This window comes from Anomaloglossus baeobatrachus, chromosome 5 (assembly GCF_048569485.1).
Source record: "Anomaloglossus baeobatrachus isolate aAnoBae1 chromosome 5, aAnoBae1.hap1, whole genome shotgun sequence".
NCBI lineage: Eukaryota > Metazoa > Chordata > Amphibia > Anura > Aromobatidae > Anomaloglossus > Anomaloglossus baeobatrachus.
Window position 1 is genome coordinate 32,692,860 of NC_134357.1, and position 16,442 is coordinate 32,709,301.

At 46.1% G+C, this 16,442-nt stretch overlaps 1 protein-coding gene across 1 annotated transcript in view; it reads right to left on the minus strand.

Moving 5' to 3' along the window:
• The window catches only part of SLIT1 (slit guidance ligand 1), a 463,725-nt gene that overhangs the window by 386,716 nt on the left and 60,567 nt on the right, over positions 1 to 16,442 (minus strand). Inside the window, exon 2 of the mRNA XM_075348376.1 lies at positions 8,646 to 8,717. Within this exon, the coding sequence (XP_075204491.1) occupies positions 8,646 to 8,717 (72 nt within the window). The remainder of the gene's footprint in view (positions 1 to 8,645; positions 8,718 to 16,442) is intronic.

Consider the following 16,442-nt stretch of genomic DNA (forward strand, 5'->3'; position numbering starts at 1 on the left):
ACTCTTTGAATGAGAAGGTGTGTCCAAACTTTTGGTCTGTACTGTATATACTGTGTGTATATACTCTTGCTTGATTCTCTTTGATGTACTCTGACATGGCTTGAATCTCTATCCTAGAAAGAAGATAGATACGGCTTTGGGGAGGTGGGGATACCGGAAGCAAGTCTATGGGACAATCGTACGGCCTATGTGGAGGCAACATCTCCACTTCCTGTTTATTGAAGACATCAGCGTATGATCGGTAAGATAGAGGCAGGCCCAGTGGGCTAGATGGTGTCACTGTCCGCTGGACTGACCAAACAGGGATGAGACACCTCTCGTGGCAAGACTTTCTCCAACCTTTCCAAATCTCTAGTCTAGGACAGGTTTATGAGTACAGAGCCAAAGCAGACCCAGGAGAAGAGGGTGAGACAGCTAAGGAACTACAAAAAAAAAGAGATCTCGGCCTACCCAAAGGTCCACCTACTCTATAACAAAATGTACGGCCTCGGATAAGGCTCTTACATCAACTGATGACACCAACAAAGGACTCTGCATACGTCAAACTGGAAGATGATACCGATCCACCATGGCTTGCTGCAGGAGATTCCCTGCCGATGCGGAATCCAGAAAATGTCTCAACGACCCGGGAATCTCCATATCACACAGACACAGACTGTAATACTATTGTATGTTTGAGGATTTCGATAGCGTTAGGGCAATGACAGCCAGAGACGAGTTTGTGGTACAAGATGTTTTTAGGATATGTAACCACGGTAGATACACAACGGAAATACACAGTATAACAAACACAAAAAAATACCTTTCTGAAACGGAGCGAAGGGGATTCCCGGGGCCACGCACCGGACTCCCCCAGGGAGACCACCAGAGCGAACCCCTATACAGGGACTGTCCGGCAATCAACCCCGGAAGGCCTAAATGCGGTGCAGCCGGGACACAAGGGGCAAGCGGTAAAGTCCAGAAGTGTCCGTACGGAATGAAAGTCCAGAATGGTTATGAACCGGAAGAAACCGGGCAGACGTGCTGACAAAAGACGGCAGACGGAGTCCGGGCACAGTTTGAAGAAACCGGGTATGGTCCAGAGTCGGTCGGTAGATTTCCAGGAGGATCCAAAGGTAATGAAGTAGCAGCAGCAGCAAAGCAGGAGCACACAGCAAGCAGTATACTCAGGCACTGGACTAAGCTTAGAGGCGGCCTTTTAAGCAGCTGGACAGGAAGTAGGGCAACAGAACACAAAACTCCATGTTAACTGAGGGCAAGCTTTTTCAAAAGAGGACTGGAAAACCCGGAAACCTGACACAGACAGAGTCAGTAAAATAGAGACGTTACTTATGCCCAGGGCAGCCTCTCCAACAGGTCCTATGCTTGGAAGTTTCCCCAACTTCATGGAACATGAACAAATCAGATGTTCCGTACTACCATAGTAGAAGCACAGTCCCTTTTCACGATAGTGTTCATGTGGTTGTTTTGGAGAGAGTTTGACATGGTCGATCTGCCTCGGTTCAGGAGGGGTAGTGGACATGGAAGGCTAGAAATTGAGGGACCTCTGGAAGGATGGAGCTAGATGCACTGGTCTCTTTACGCGCATCATCTCTCTGGTCCGTTCATGGAACCTGAGATTGATAGGAATAGCCAAGGTGGTTCGGTCATCTAGGGTAGTGGGAATGTCATGACCAGCCAGCTCATCCTTACTCCTTCTGGACAGACCCTCCCAGAAGGCAGCTACCAGGGCCGCATTGTTCCATTTTAGTTCAGAGGAAAGGATGCAGAAGTGGACTGCATATTGTCGTACAGTCTGGGTGCCCTGTTGCAGGCTGAAAAAGGATGATGCTTCACAGTCGACATGACCCGGCTTGTTGAAGGCCTTGCAAAAAGCACCCAGGAAGATCTACAAGTCCTAGACAACAGAATCTCCTCTCTCCCATAGGGGGTGAGCCAGGCAAGAGCCTCTCCTCCGAGGTGGGACAATAAGAAAGCCACTTTGGCCTGGTCAGAGGTGAACTGGTAGGATAGCAAGCACTGATTGGTAATAATTAGGGATGATCGAATACCTCAAATGTTCGGCTTCGCGAATATTTGCCGAATAGGTCGCCGCTATTCACGAATATTCAATGCGCAATATAAGTCTATGGGAAACCCGAATAACAAGTATTCAGAACTATTCGGGCTTCCCATAGACTTACATTGCGCATCGAATATTCGCATAGCAGCGACCTATTCGTCGGATATTCGCGAAGCTGAATGTTTGAGGTATTCGATCATCTCTAGTAATAATATTTATTAACTTATATAATGCCATTAATTTCACAGGGAATACCACAGTTAGGCAGCAGTGGGGAGCCGGCTGTCAATCAGCTGACGTCAGCAGGGCGCCCCATCTACAGAGTAGAGGGAATGAGAAACTGCCGCTATGCAATGTCAGCGGAAGTAGCTGCTTCCCCGTCAGGAGCGGTCTTTGGCCGCCCTGTATCGGCGAAGAACGGCACCAGGCACAACCGGCAGGTTTATTTTTTAAGTCCTGATATACCCTTTACTCTTATTTTTATGGAAAGTGCCTAGTTTTACAGACTGTCCAGGAATTTTTAGACAATTGGCAACCCAGTGCGTCGACATATAACAGATTTCACCTAAAGCTTAACTCGGAGAGGGTTTCTTCCAACTTGAGCTGGCATCAATCCATACATTTCTGCTCTTCCTCTAGGTTTACTTTTCAAGAATTAAATTGGAGGCAAAAGGGGGCACATGAGAGCCCCATAGGAATCTTTGATGTCCCAATTACGGGTCCTTTTAGATGGTTTTACCGATGTTGCGTATTACAGAAGCTTTACGTATGTACGAGCCTTCCTGCACCCACAGCTGCAATTTCTATATCTCTTCCCCCCGCGATCAGAGAGGTTACATTTCCACGATGGATCATTCCCACCATTTTTTTGGTTCTCTTTTGTATTATCTCCAACAAATCAGAACAGGATTTTGTTAAATGCAAATGAGTGTACAATGTATCCTCCGGGATGTAACATTGTATCCAAAACCAGGAAGATATGTAACCTCTGAAATCAGGAGCTTGACCCAATGAACCTGTAAGTGCAGGGGGTAGGGAAAATAATACCCCTGCCGCCCTCCAGAGAACCACCGTGTGCCTCTTTTACACCATTTTTGAGAACTTAACTATTTTCTCAGAATTGCTGGACAATTATATTATGTAACAGGATATAAATGCAACATATGTCCATACACGGTCCATTCCGGGGTCTTCGGTCAACATCATCTGGAATAGTTAGTAATTCATGCTATGTACAGTACAGACCAAATGTTTGGACACACCTTCTCATCTCTAGAACAACTGTTAAGAGGAGACTTTGTGCAGCAGGCCTTCATGGTAAAATAGCTGCTAGGAAACCACTGCTAAGGACAGGTAACGAGCAGAAGAGACTTGTTTGGGCTAAAGAACACAAGGAATGGACATTAGACCAGTGGAAATCTGTGCTTTGGTCTGATGAGTCCAAATTTGAGATCTTTGGATCCAACCACCGTGTCTTTGTACAAAAGGTGAACGGATGGACTCTACATGGCTGGTTCCCACCGTGAAGCATGGAGGAGGAGGTGTGATGGTGTGGGGGGGCTTTGCTGGTGACACTGTTGGGGATTTATTCAAAATTGAAGGCATACAGAACCAGCATGGCTACCACAGCATCTTGCAGCGGCGTGCTATTCCATCCGGTTTGCGTTTAGTTGGACCATCATTTATTTTTCAACAGGACAATGATGCCAAACACACCTCCAGGCTGTGTAAGGGCTATTTGACTAAGAAGGAGAGTGATGAGGTGCTACGCCAGATGACCTGGCCTCCACAGTCACCAGACCTGAACCCAATCAAGATGGTTAAGGGTGAGCTGGACCGCAGAGTGAAGGCAAAAGGGCCAACAAGTGCTAAGCATCTCTGGGAACTCCTTCAAGACTGTTGGAAAACCATTTCCGGTGACTACCTCTTGAAGCTCATCAAGAGAATGCCAAGAGTGTGCAAAGCAGCAATCAAAGCAAAAGGTGGCTACTTTGAAGAACCTAGAATATAAGACAGATTTTCAGTTGTTTCACACTTTTTTGTTAAGTATTTCATTCCACATGTGATAATTCATAGTATTGATGCCTTCAATGTGAATCGAAAACTCTTTGAATGAGAAGGTGTGTCCAAACGTTTGGTCTGTACTGTACAAACAGCTGGGTCTAAAGATTATAAAGCCACATATGTCCTATTATATCACCCGCAATTCAAGAAAAGCCCCATTTAAGGGATTACAAGGGCTTCTATATTTATGGTGTGCTGTTACAGAAGAATTAATGCCGGGGGGGTAAAAAAAAATATTACAATGGTGGCAACTTTTGGATGTCTTGAACAGGGGGGTGCGTAATTTGTCTTACGCTGTTTTGTATTTCTTCCCTCGGAGATCACTGATGTATTATTAGTATCAGAGGACGAGAAGACAATGCATTTTCCTAACGGAGGTACAAATGAGAGAAAGATGCTAAATATTCTCATATTTAGTCATCTGCACAATATTAACTCCATAAATGGGGCCCGCGGTATCACAATGTCTTATATGTGACTATGTGACAGTTAACAACCGGGTATTAGTGATGTGGCCAACATGGAGGAGATGGAGTATTTCCGCCTAGTAAAAGGAGATGCAAAAATATGACTTAATAATAGTGGGGGTCCGGCCTCGGGGACGTCCACCAAAACTGAGAAGCACTATGTTCCCTGTGTAACCTGCACAGATCCATTCAAGTGACTGGGGTCACGGTGCAGGTCCCGGCACAGTAGGGTGACCAGGACGCCATTGTGCAGGGAAAACATAGGAGAAACAGCCCTAACGCAGCTATACAGCCCCGTAACTATTAATCAGCAATGGGAGGAATCTATTCTGTGAGATCATGATCAATAAAATAATGATCTGAACATCTGAAGCCCCCAAAAAAACAGTAGATTAATTTTGGCCAAACCGGCCAGTATCATTGGGTTTGGTTGATGGTCTAACATGTATGAGGGCACCAACTGACTGATGGTGTCACGCTAGGTACTGGGAAGTACCAAACAAACAGGGAAAGGTAGGAAGGGAAGGGGACCCCTGTATCTAGGGAAGGGGGGAGATGGTGACCCCTGACCAAACCTCCTGCTGGTCCCTGGGGTCCCTCACCATCCTAGATAGGTTCCGCACCTATGCGCCGAGCCACCCTAGTTATCTTTAGTGCCGGACCCTAAATAGGGAACGGGTGGGATGAGCTCTTCGTCAACCCCACTAAACACTATAGAAGACACAAGGAGGACACACAGGGGGGAAATACATGAACTATTTATCCACAGATAACACAGGCAGAAGTTCAGCAAAGCTTCGGCAATGATACCACAGATGAGTACAAGCCACCTGCGTGCAAGCAGAGCTTGTATGAACTGAATAATATCACCAGCACCAGTGCAGGGAAGATGGGAGTATTTAAGTACAAGGGGAATACTGATAATCAGCAGCTGGATGGAAGGAGAGCTCAGCCAGGGCGTAAAGGGGAATAAATCAAAATCCACCAGAAAAGCTACCTAGTACAATGAATACTAACAGCAGAAACAAAAAGTTAGAGAGCATTTTGTGCAACCAAAAGCTGTGATCTTCTACTGTCAGAAACCAGATGACTGTGTGTCACCCGTGACAGATGGTTGGGGAAGATGTTGATTGTGCATTCCTGACTTTGGACTGCTGATCACTTTGTTTTGCTGGAGATAAGCTGTTGGCTGACGTGTCGGCTGGGGAGCTTCTCATAGACAACACAGGAGCGAGTGGCCGAGCGCGTGCTCCTGTGTATGGGAGAGTCGGCTGAGATGGCCGCTGACCGAACGATCAGCCAAAGCATCGCTTGGCCAAACGCTATCTAATGTGTACGGCCGGCTGAAGACTATGTTCACATATGTATTTGGTATCTGTTTGGGATCCAGTCGCAAAAAAAAAGGAGATTTCACAGAAAAACAAAAACAGCGTGTTCTTTTTTAAATGAGCTCATCTGAAAGATCTCTTTAAAAACTGAAACTTCGGTTTCTATTTGCTTCTGTTTTTTGCTCGTATTTCCTAGATTCTTAATAACAGATCTGTCAATGGATCACATAATGATCTATTTAAATCAGTTTCCTACAGACTTTAATGTAGAAAAAAAGGAACGGTCTGCAAATACTGGATTTTTTAGACTCTAAGGGGCACTTTGCACACTGCGACATCGCAGGTGCGATGTCGGTGGGGTCAAATTGAAAATGACGCACTTCCGGCATCGCATGCGACATCGCAGTGTGTAAAGGCTGGATGATACGATTAACGAGCGCAAAAGCGTCGTAATCGTATCATCGGTACAGCGTCGGCGTAATCCATAATTACGCTGACGCAATGGTCCGATGTTGTTCCTCGCTCCTGCGGCAGCACACATCGCTGTGTGTGAAGTCGCAGGAGCGAGGAACGTCTCCTACCGGCCTCACTGCGGCTTCCGTAGGATATGCGGAAGGAAGGAGGTGGGCAGGATGTTTACATCCTGCTCATCTCCGCCCCTCCGCTCTGATTGGCCGCCTGCCGTGTGACGTCGCAGTGACGCCGCACGACCCGCCCCCTTAACAAGGAGGCGGGTCGCCGGCCACAGGGACGTCGCACGGCAGGTGAGTGTGTGTGTGAAGCTGGGGTAGCGATAACTTTCGCTACGCCAGCTATCACCACATATCGCTGCTGCGACGGGGGCGGGCACTATCGCACTCGGCATCGCAGCATCGGCCTGCGATGTCGTAGTGTGCAAAGCCCGCCTAAGACGCACTTTTTTCCCCCCCAAATGTTGGGGGAAAGTGGGGGGTGCGTCTTATAGTCTGAATGTAGGGCTGCGAGGAATGAGGGTGCTGCGGTGGAGCGGGTAATCGGCGGCACGAGCAGGCTGCAGCAGCGCCTGCCGTGACCACATGGACCCGCTCATTTAATATGCACGCCCATTCTCCCGCCCATCATCTCTCAGCGCTGACAGGTGGGCGGGGTGATGGGTGTGGAAAGCGCGCATACGAAACAGCCTACCCGCATGATCACCCCTGGCAACTACAGTCTGGAGTGATCATGCTCGGCTGTATTCACTGCCCCCCGCGTATCATCATCAGCGCGGGGTGCAGGGAATCAGTATAACTCACCGGCCACAATCCCTGCAGCATCGCGATGTCCTACTGTCTGCTGGCGGTGGTTGTGTGAGGAGACTAGCGGTGCGCACAGCGAAGACGTCATCGCTGTGCGCACGTGTCCACACGCAGCCGCCGCCGGCACAGACAGGAGAACATCGCGATGCTGCAGGGATCGTGGCCGGCTCTACACTCCAGCGCTGTTACTGGCACAGACGGAGGAGGAGCGATGCTGCAGGGAGTGAGGTAAGGTGAGTATGAACGTTTATTTTTTTTATGTGCCACAGGATGCGGGCCATATACCAGGATGGGGGTATATAGTAGGATGGGGGTGTATTGCAGGATGAGGGCACATAGCAGGATCGGGGTATGATATGAGCAGGATGGGGGTATATTATGAGCAGGATGGGGGTATATTATGAGCAGGATGGGGGTATATGAGCAGGATGGGGGTATATGAGCAGGATGGGGGTATATGAGCAGGATGGGGGTATATAGCAGGATGGAGGTATATAGCAGGATGCGGCCATATGCCAGTATATAGCAGGATGCGGCCATATGCCAGGATGGGGTATATAGCAGGATGGGGCCATATGCCAGTATATAGCAGGATGCGGCCATAAGCCAGGATGGCGTATATAGCAGGATGCGGCCATATGCCAGTATCTAGCAGGATGCGGCCATATGCCAGGATGGGGTATATAGCAGGATGGGGGTATATGAGCAGGATGGGGGTATATGGGCAGGATGGGGGTATATAGCAGGATGGGGGTATATAGCAGGATGAGGCCATATGCCAGTATATAGCAGGATGCGGCCATAAGCCAGGATGGCGTATATAGCAGGATGCGGCCATATGCCAGGATGACGGTATATAGCAGGATGGGGGCTATACCAGGATGAGGGACATTTACTGTATATACAAGGCAGGAGGATCATTACCAGGCTGGGGTACCTTAGTAGAGAATTTGGGGACATTACCCCCATAATAGTGTCAGCAGCAGATCCTCGCCCCATAACAGTGTGTCATGACCACATTTTTTGCTTAAAATTTTATTTTCCTATTTTCCTCCTCTAAAACCAGGGTGCGTCATATAGTCCGAAAAATATGGTAATTATTTTGTAAAAAAAAATGGCCAAATAATCAGATAATAGACGGAAAAACGATATTCAAATGAATGGGTCCTGAAACTGAATGCTTTATTTTGTTTTGTTTTTTTTTATTGTCCCCATATGGATCATAAAAACAGAAATAGAAACAGACTTGTGATCGTGGACTATCCCTATTTCCACGTACATTAGTTGCACCATAAGTAACAAATCGTCTATATATCTGCTGTAGCTGCAATGTATGTGGCTGCAATGTGATAGCTTCTGCTATGCAAAAGAGTGAAACCAGAGAAGGAAAGTGTACACGTCAAATCCCATAACAAAGTCATATGAAATTATAAAAATGGAATCTTACAAGACTCGGAGCTGCTTGAGTCCAGAGAAGTCGTTCTTCATGACACGGGTGATGTTGTTCCCATTCAGTTCTCTGCAGAAAAAAAGAAACATAATAAATATATTAATGGAATCATCTCCCTCCACATTTATAATCATTACCCAAGTAATTCCAGGATCGGTGCAATGAGCCCTGATCTGTAATGTAACCAGGAGGAGGTGATGAATTACAATGATGATGGAGTAATAGATGCCCCCATTATTTACAGTTACCCCACTTTTTATAACCTCTTTATTAATAAGAGAAACCACAGGTTTCCTTTGTGTCCATAGCATAAAGAATAACAATGGTTCCGAATGACCCAAAATACAATGGAGTCTATTCGATTCTGTCCTTGTTGACAAGGAAGACAAAATTACCTTCCGATGCAACAGTAGATAGGTCCATAATTTACACTGCACTGACCCCGGATTACTGATCTTGTGTTAGGCATTAGTCACATATAAGAAATACATTCAATTTCATTTCAATGTAATAAAACAGCATGTAGCTCAGGATCAGTAATGTAATCTATGTACACAGTAACTGCACCAGCAGAATAGTGAGTGCAGCTCTGGAGTATAATATAGGATATAACTTAGGATCAGTACAGGATCAGTAATGTAATCTATGTACACAGTGACTGTACCAGCAGAACAGGGAGTGCAGCTCTGGAGTATAATACAGGATGTAGCTCAGGATCAGTACAGGAAAAGTAATATAATGTATGTACAGAGTGACAGCATCAGCAGAATAGTGAGTGCAGCTCTGGAATATAATACAGGATGTAACTCAGGCTCAGTACAAGATCAGTAATATAATGTATGTACAGAGTGACTACACCAGCTGAATAGTGAGTGCAGCTCTGGAGTATAATACAGGATGTAACTCAGGATCAGTAGAGGATAAGTAATGTATGTATGTACACAGTGACTGCACCAGCAGAATAGTGAGTGCAGCTCTGGAGTATAATACAGGATATAACTCAGGATCAGTACAGGATAAGTAATGTATGTACACAGTGGCTGCACCAGCAGAATAGTGAGTGCAGCTCTGGAATATAATACAGGATGTAACTCAGGCTCAGTACAAGATCAGTAATATAATGTATGTACAGAGTGACTACACCAGCTGAATAGTGAGTGCAGCTCTGGAGTATAATACAGGATGTAACCCAGGATCAGTACAGGATCAGTAATGTAATGTATGTACACAGTGACTGCACCAGCAGAATAGTGAGTGCAGCTCTGGAATATAATACAGGATGTAACACAGGATCAGTACAGGATAAGTAATGTATGTACACAGTGGCTGCACCAGCAGAATAGTGAGTGCAGCTCTGGAGTATAATGCAGGCTGTAACTCAGGATCAGTACAGGATAAGTAATGTAATGCATGTACACAGTGACTGCACCAGCAGAACAGTGAGTGCAGCTCTGGAGTATAATACAGGATGTAACTCAGGATCAGTACAGGATCAGTAATGTATGTATGTACACAGTGACTGCACCAGCAGAATAGTGAGTGCAGCTCTGGAGTATAAGGCAGGCTGTAACTCAGGATAAGTATAGGATAAGTAATGTAATGCATGTATACAGTGACTGCACCAGCAGAACAGTGAGTGCAGCTCTGGAGTATAATACAGGATGTAACTCAGGATCAGTACATGATAAGTAATGTAATATATGTACACAGTGACTGCACCAGCAGAATAGTGAGTGCAGCTCTAGAGTATAATACAGGATGTAACTCAGGATCAGTATAGGATCAGTAATGTAATGCATGTGCACAGTGACTGCACTAGCAGAATAGTGAGTGCAGCTCTAGAGTATAATACAGGATGTAACTCAGGATCAGTACAGGATCAGTAATGTAATGTATGTACATAGTGACTGCACCAGCAGAATAGTGAGTGCAGCTCTGGAGTATAATACAGGATGTAACTCAGGATCAGTACTGGATTAGTGATGTAATGAACACTGAAACACTAGCAATTTTATGATAAAACAATTAATACAAGTTGCAGCGTTCACAGCTGCTGTACATATAAGAATCACGGTGCTGAATCCTATTTTGTATGTCTGGGGGATACGTCCACCATTCACCGTGAAATCCCCCTTAAGCAGCACTTTTGGGTCAGGTTTCACTGGTGAAAGGTCAGAGTCAGCAGACGACGAGAGACAATTATAGGAACTAATTCATACATCCCAATTATTGCAATATTAAATAACATTTATCTCTCAGGACTTCAACGTTCTCATGACTAAGCTACAAAAAATCCGTCATTATGATGATATATGGCGGAGTAATGTCCATAATGTAAGTGATATTGTGTGTAACGTTCTCTATAATAGGCTCCATTATCTGGGGCAAACCAAGAACTTTGTCTTTTTCTTTGGCAACTGATATAATGTAACACAACATTTGTATCGAAAGCTACTGCTACCTCCAAAGAATGAACCCTCTAAGTACACTGCCTTTTTTTGCTTGCATCCCTGTAATTTTAGGTCTCCAGCACTTGGTTTTATCAGGGCTCTCTTGGATCTACAAGTTGCATATGGATCTCTTAGATCTCATAGACATCTATGGGGCACATGGTACATCTCCTTGCCTGTAATGCAAATCTTAAGCTTGTGGATCTTTTTTATTTAGATTTCATATGAATATCTTAGAAACTAAAATTGTGCCATGTCCTGGTGCACGATGACCCGTGGTGTTAGGCTGTGTTCACACAGGGCGTTTTTGCTCAGGTTTTTCCTGCCAGGATATAACCTGTGGTTATGCAGCGCTTTCTTGCTGCGGTTTTACACTTCCACATTGATTTGTATGGGTACAAAAAAGTGGTAAAATCGCTGCAAAACTGCGGTAAAAACACTGAAAGAATTGACATGCCCATTCTTTCAAAAAAGTAGCAAAAATCAAGGAAGTTGACAAAACAGGAAAAAAAACACAGGTGTTTTGTGTGTGTGTGTGTGTGTGTGTGTGTGTATATGAAGCCTGGCTGTGTGTGTGTCTGTGTGTGTGTGTGTCTGTGTGTGTGTGTGTATAGGAGGCCTGGCTGTGTGTGTGTGTATAGGAGGCCTGGCTGTGTGTGTGTGTGTGTGTGTGTGTATAGGAGGCCTTGCTGTGTGTGTGTGTATGTATATAAAGCCTGGCTGTGTGTGTATGTCTTTAGGAGGCCTGGCTGTGTGCGTGTATGTGTGTGTGTGTGTGTGTGTGTGTGTATAGGAGGCCTGGCTGTGTGTGTGTATGTGTGTGTGTGTGTGTGTGTGTGTGTGTGTGTGTATAGGAGGCCTGGCTGTGTGTGTGTGTGTGTGTGTGTGTATAGGAGGCCTGGCTGTGTGTGTGTGTGTATCAGAGACCTGGCTGTGTGTGTGTATAGGAGGCCTGGCTGTGTGTGTGTGTGTGTGTGTGTGTATAGGAGGCCTGGCTGTGTGTGTATATGAAGCCTGGTTGTGTGTGTGTGTGTGTGTGTGTGTGTGTGTATAGGAGGCCTGGCTGTGTGTGTATATGAAGCCTGGTTGTGTGTGTGTGTGTGTGTGTGTGTATATGAAGCCTGGCTGTGTGTGTATATCTATAGGAGGCCTGACTGTGTGCGCGTGTGTGTGTGTGTGTGTGCGTATGTATATGAGGCCTGGCTGTGTGTGTGTGTGTGTGTGTGTGTATAGGAGGCCTGGCTGTGTGTGTGTGTGTGTGTGTGTGTATATAGGAGGCCTGGCTGTGTGTGTGTATATATGAAGCATGGCTGTGTGTGTGTGTGTGTGTGTGTGTGTGTATGTCTATAGGAGGCCTGGCTGTGTGCGTGTGTGTGTGTGCTCGCGCGCGCGTGTGCGTGTGTGTGTATGTATGTATATGAGATTTCAGGAATCTTATAGGCTTTGCTGGGACTGTGAAGGTAGAATTTTATATTAGCATGGATTTGCATAAAACCAAGGCAAAAACCATACTGAAAAAAGCAGCTAAAACACCCTGTGTGAACATGGAATTACACAGGGTCGTAACAATGCTGCAACCACGACCAGGCCCGGGGGAGAACAGAGGGTCCACAGGCCCCAGCGCCTTTTTCAGCTGGATATGCGTCTGAGTCCACGCATGCAGCTACAATACATTGCAGCACAGAGACTTGTTAGGTCCCTGCACTTCAAAGTGTTGGCCGCCGATTAAGGCTATTAATATTCACTGATCCCCACATCCATAACCCAGGGTATACCAGGAGGGGGCCGTTATGCAGACATGTATATCAGGATGGGGCCATGATGGGGACATCTATCCCAGCATGGGGCCATTATGGGGACATAAATACCAGCATGGGGACATATACCAGGATGGAGCCAGGATGTGGATATATACCAGGATGTGCCATGATGGGGACATACATACTAGGAGAATGCCATAATGGGGTCATACACCAATATGTGGTAAACATATACCACGATGGGGCCATGATGAAGACACATATACCAAGATGCGCCATGATGGGGACATTATATACCAGGATGGGGCCATATACATCAGAATATAGCCACGATGAGGTCATACACCAGGATAGTGGACATATTTAACAGGAAGTGGCCCAGGATGGGAAACATTAGTACAGATTGGGGGTCAGTACTACACAATTAAGGGGGGGGCAACTCACATGTCTTTATAGGATTTAGAATGCTGCGATGCCCCATATATATGACCAACATGTAGGGGGGGGGGGGGCCAAGACTCAAACTTTGCACCGGGGCCCATCGGACTCTGCTTATGTTACTGGCCTTACACATAGTGCTCTCTGTTGACCATCAAGGGCCATATCTATAACAGAAGGCAAACACCCCGCTGATTTATATTGCAAACTATTTCCACATTTCCACTTTTTTGTATTCTCCCCATCTGCAGGTAACATCACTTTATACAATGTTGCACAGCATTTCTTACTCTCCTATATAAATGTCGGATTTCCAATTATTTTTAGGCAATCCCAGGCAATGACTTGAAAGAGGAAAACACGCTCAGTACCCATCTTGTTTTCACCCATGAGAACAGCTCTCTGTGTCCAACAATCTGGTGCCCAAAGACGCCCACATCCTTAAAGGGAACGTGTCTCCAGATTTGTCCCCTATAATCTGCGGCCACCAACAGTGAGCCCTTATATACAGCATTCAAGAATACTGTATATAAGAGCCCAGGCTGCTCTGTATAACCTAAAAAAAGACTTTATTATGCTAACCTATGGAGTGGTCCGGTCCGATGGGCGTCGCTGATTTTGGTCCGGCGCCTCCACTCTTCTTGTGATTGCTGTCCTCCTTCCCTGCTCCGTGTGAATGACTCATCCTACGTCATCCACACAGTGTCCTCCATTGCGCTCTTGCAGAGGCGCACTTTGATCTGTCCTGACGTGGACAGAGCAAAGTACTGTAATGCACAGGCGCGAGACAAGGTCAAAGAACGCCCGCGCATGCGCACTACAATACTTTGATGAGAAGTGTGCAGAAGTGCACGGAGCAGCACGGTGGCTCAGTGGTTAGCACTGCAGTCTTGCAGCGCTGGGGTCCTGGGTTCTAGTCCCACTAAGGACAACATGTGCAAGGAGTTTGTATGTTCTCCCTGTGTTTGCGTGGGTTTCCTCCGGGTTCTCCGGTTTCCTCCTACACTCCAAAAACATACTGATAGGGACTCTAGATTGTGAGCCCCAATGGGGACAGTGTTGCCAATGTATGTAAAGCGCTATGGAATTAATAGCGCTATATAAATGAATAAATATTAAGTGCAATGGAGGACACTGTATGGATGACATAGGACGCGTCATCCACATGAAACAAGAAGGAGGACGGCGATTGCAAGAAGAGAGGAGGTGCCGGATTGAGACCAGCGACACCCATCAAACTGACTGCCCCTTAGGTGAGTATTATAAAGGTCTTCTTCATGTTATACAGAGTGGCCTGGGCTTATATATACACAGCATTCTAGAATATTATATATAAGGGCTCACTGGTGGTGGCTGCAGGTTTTACGAAAAAAACCTGGTGACAGGTTCCTTTTAATTGTGTAGGCGTCTTTAAGGCACCAAAGAGCCATTCAGCAATGTAAAAAGTGCTCATATGGTGGATAAATATGGTGCAAGCACAGGGGAAATAAATATATTTTAATATGGAGTAAATAGATAAACATCTTTACTGTTTCTCTGCTCCTAATATCTCAGCAGATGCATATATAATCCAGATGTGACCGTTCTGTCCAGACCACGCTCCTTCCTTAAACATCACAGATTAAGGAGGACACCGGATGCACACAGCCCTCAGAAACCTATCTGATTTATGTAAACTCACGCTCCCTCCTATGTGGGTAAAGTGCCACGTGTGTCCACGTCAAAATGGAGAGCTGAAACCATGACTCACGTCCCGGATCAAGGCGTCTCCAAGTCGCTTATCTCCCTTCTTAACAAACCAAGGGAAAGTTTGGGAAACTTCTACAACTTCAGTAGCTTTAATAAACCACAAATAAAACAAACATTCCCATAATACAAACAGCGAAAAACAAGCCGTAAACGAGATTTAGGAGCGTAATCCGGAAAGCAGCACGCCGAGCGGCCGCGGGGGCGGAAAATCTAATATTATAGTAGAGAACGTCTGGAATAATGCGCGAAATAATGGGCAACATAAAAGACGCGGTGATGATCTGTGTCCTCCGGAAATATCTGTGTATAAAGTCTACGCATTTATAGCCGAGGATTCATCTCGCAGAATCAGAGTTTTATCCGAGTTTCATCAGTTTGGTCCCAGTTATTTGTATAATGAAAATAAAATCTCTATTCATTTCCTTTCCATCAGTCTGTAAAGATCGGACGGAACTCCGATGACATCCAAAGTGCTGGCCGATTTATTCACTGACCCTTATAGGTTACTTTACACGCTGCGATATCGGTATCGATATCGCTAGCGAGTGTACCCGCCCTCGTCGGTTGTGCGACACGGGCAAATCGCTGCCCGTGGCGCACAACCTAGCTTACCCCCGTCACGCAGACTTACCTGCCCTGCGACGTCGCTCTACCCGGTGAGCCGGCTCCTTTCTAAGGGGGCGGGTCGTGCGGCATCACAGCGACGTCACACGGCAGCCGTCCAATAGAAGCGGCGGGGCAGAGATGAGCGGAACGTAACATCCCGCCCACCTCCTTCCTTCCGCATTGCCGGTGGACGCAGGTAAGGAGATGTTGGTCGCTCCTCCGGTGTCATACACAGCAATGTGTGCTGCCGCAGGAACGACCAACAACATCACTAATAAGCAATTAACGATTTTTTTATTCAGGACAACCTCTCCACGGCGAACGATTTTGACCACTTTTGCGATCGACTAAGATCGCTCGTACGTGTCACACGCTGTGATGTCGTTAATAACGCCGGATGTGCGTCACAAACACCGTGACCCCGACGATAATACGTTAACGATATCGCAGCGTGTAAAGCCCCCTATAGACTTGTATTGTCCATTATTATCCCACACTGATCAATATGTCTCCATTGTTTTGCACAGATGCCCCAGTCTGTAGAAGATCACGGACATGTGAATGACCCCCTGGGAAAACCGTAAAGAACCTGGACGTATGAATGAGGACCAAGACAAATCTTTTCTACTGGAAGATCAAGCAAGTAATGCCTATGGAGGAACAATAAGGCAAGAGTGTAAATTGGGGTTAGCAATAAATTGTTACATAAAAATACTAGTCGTCATGCAGAACAAGTTTTAGCTACAACTAGTCCTTCATCAGACAGAGGAAAACCCTTCCTGAACAAAGAC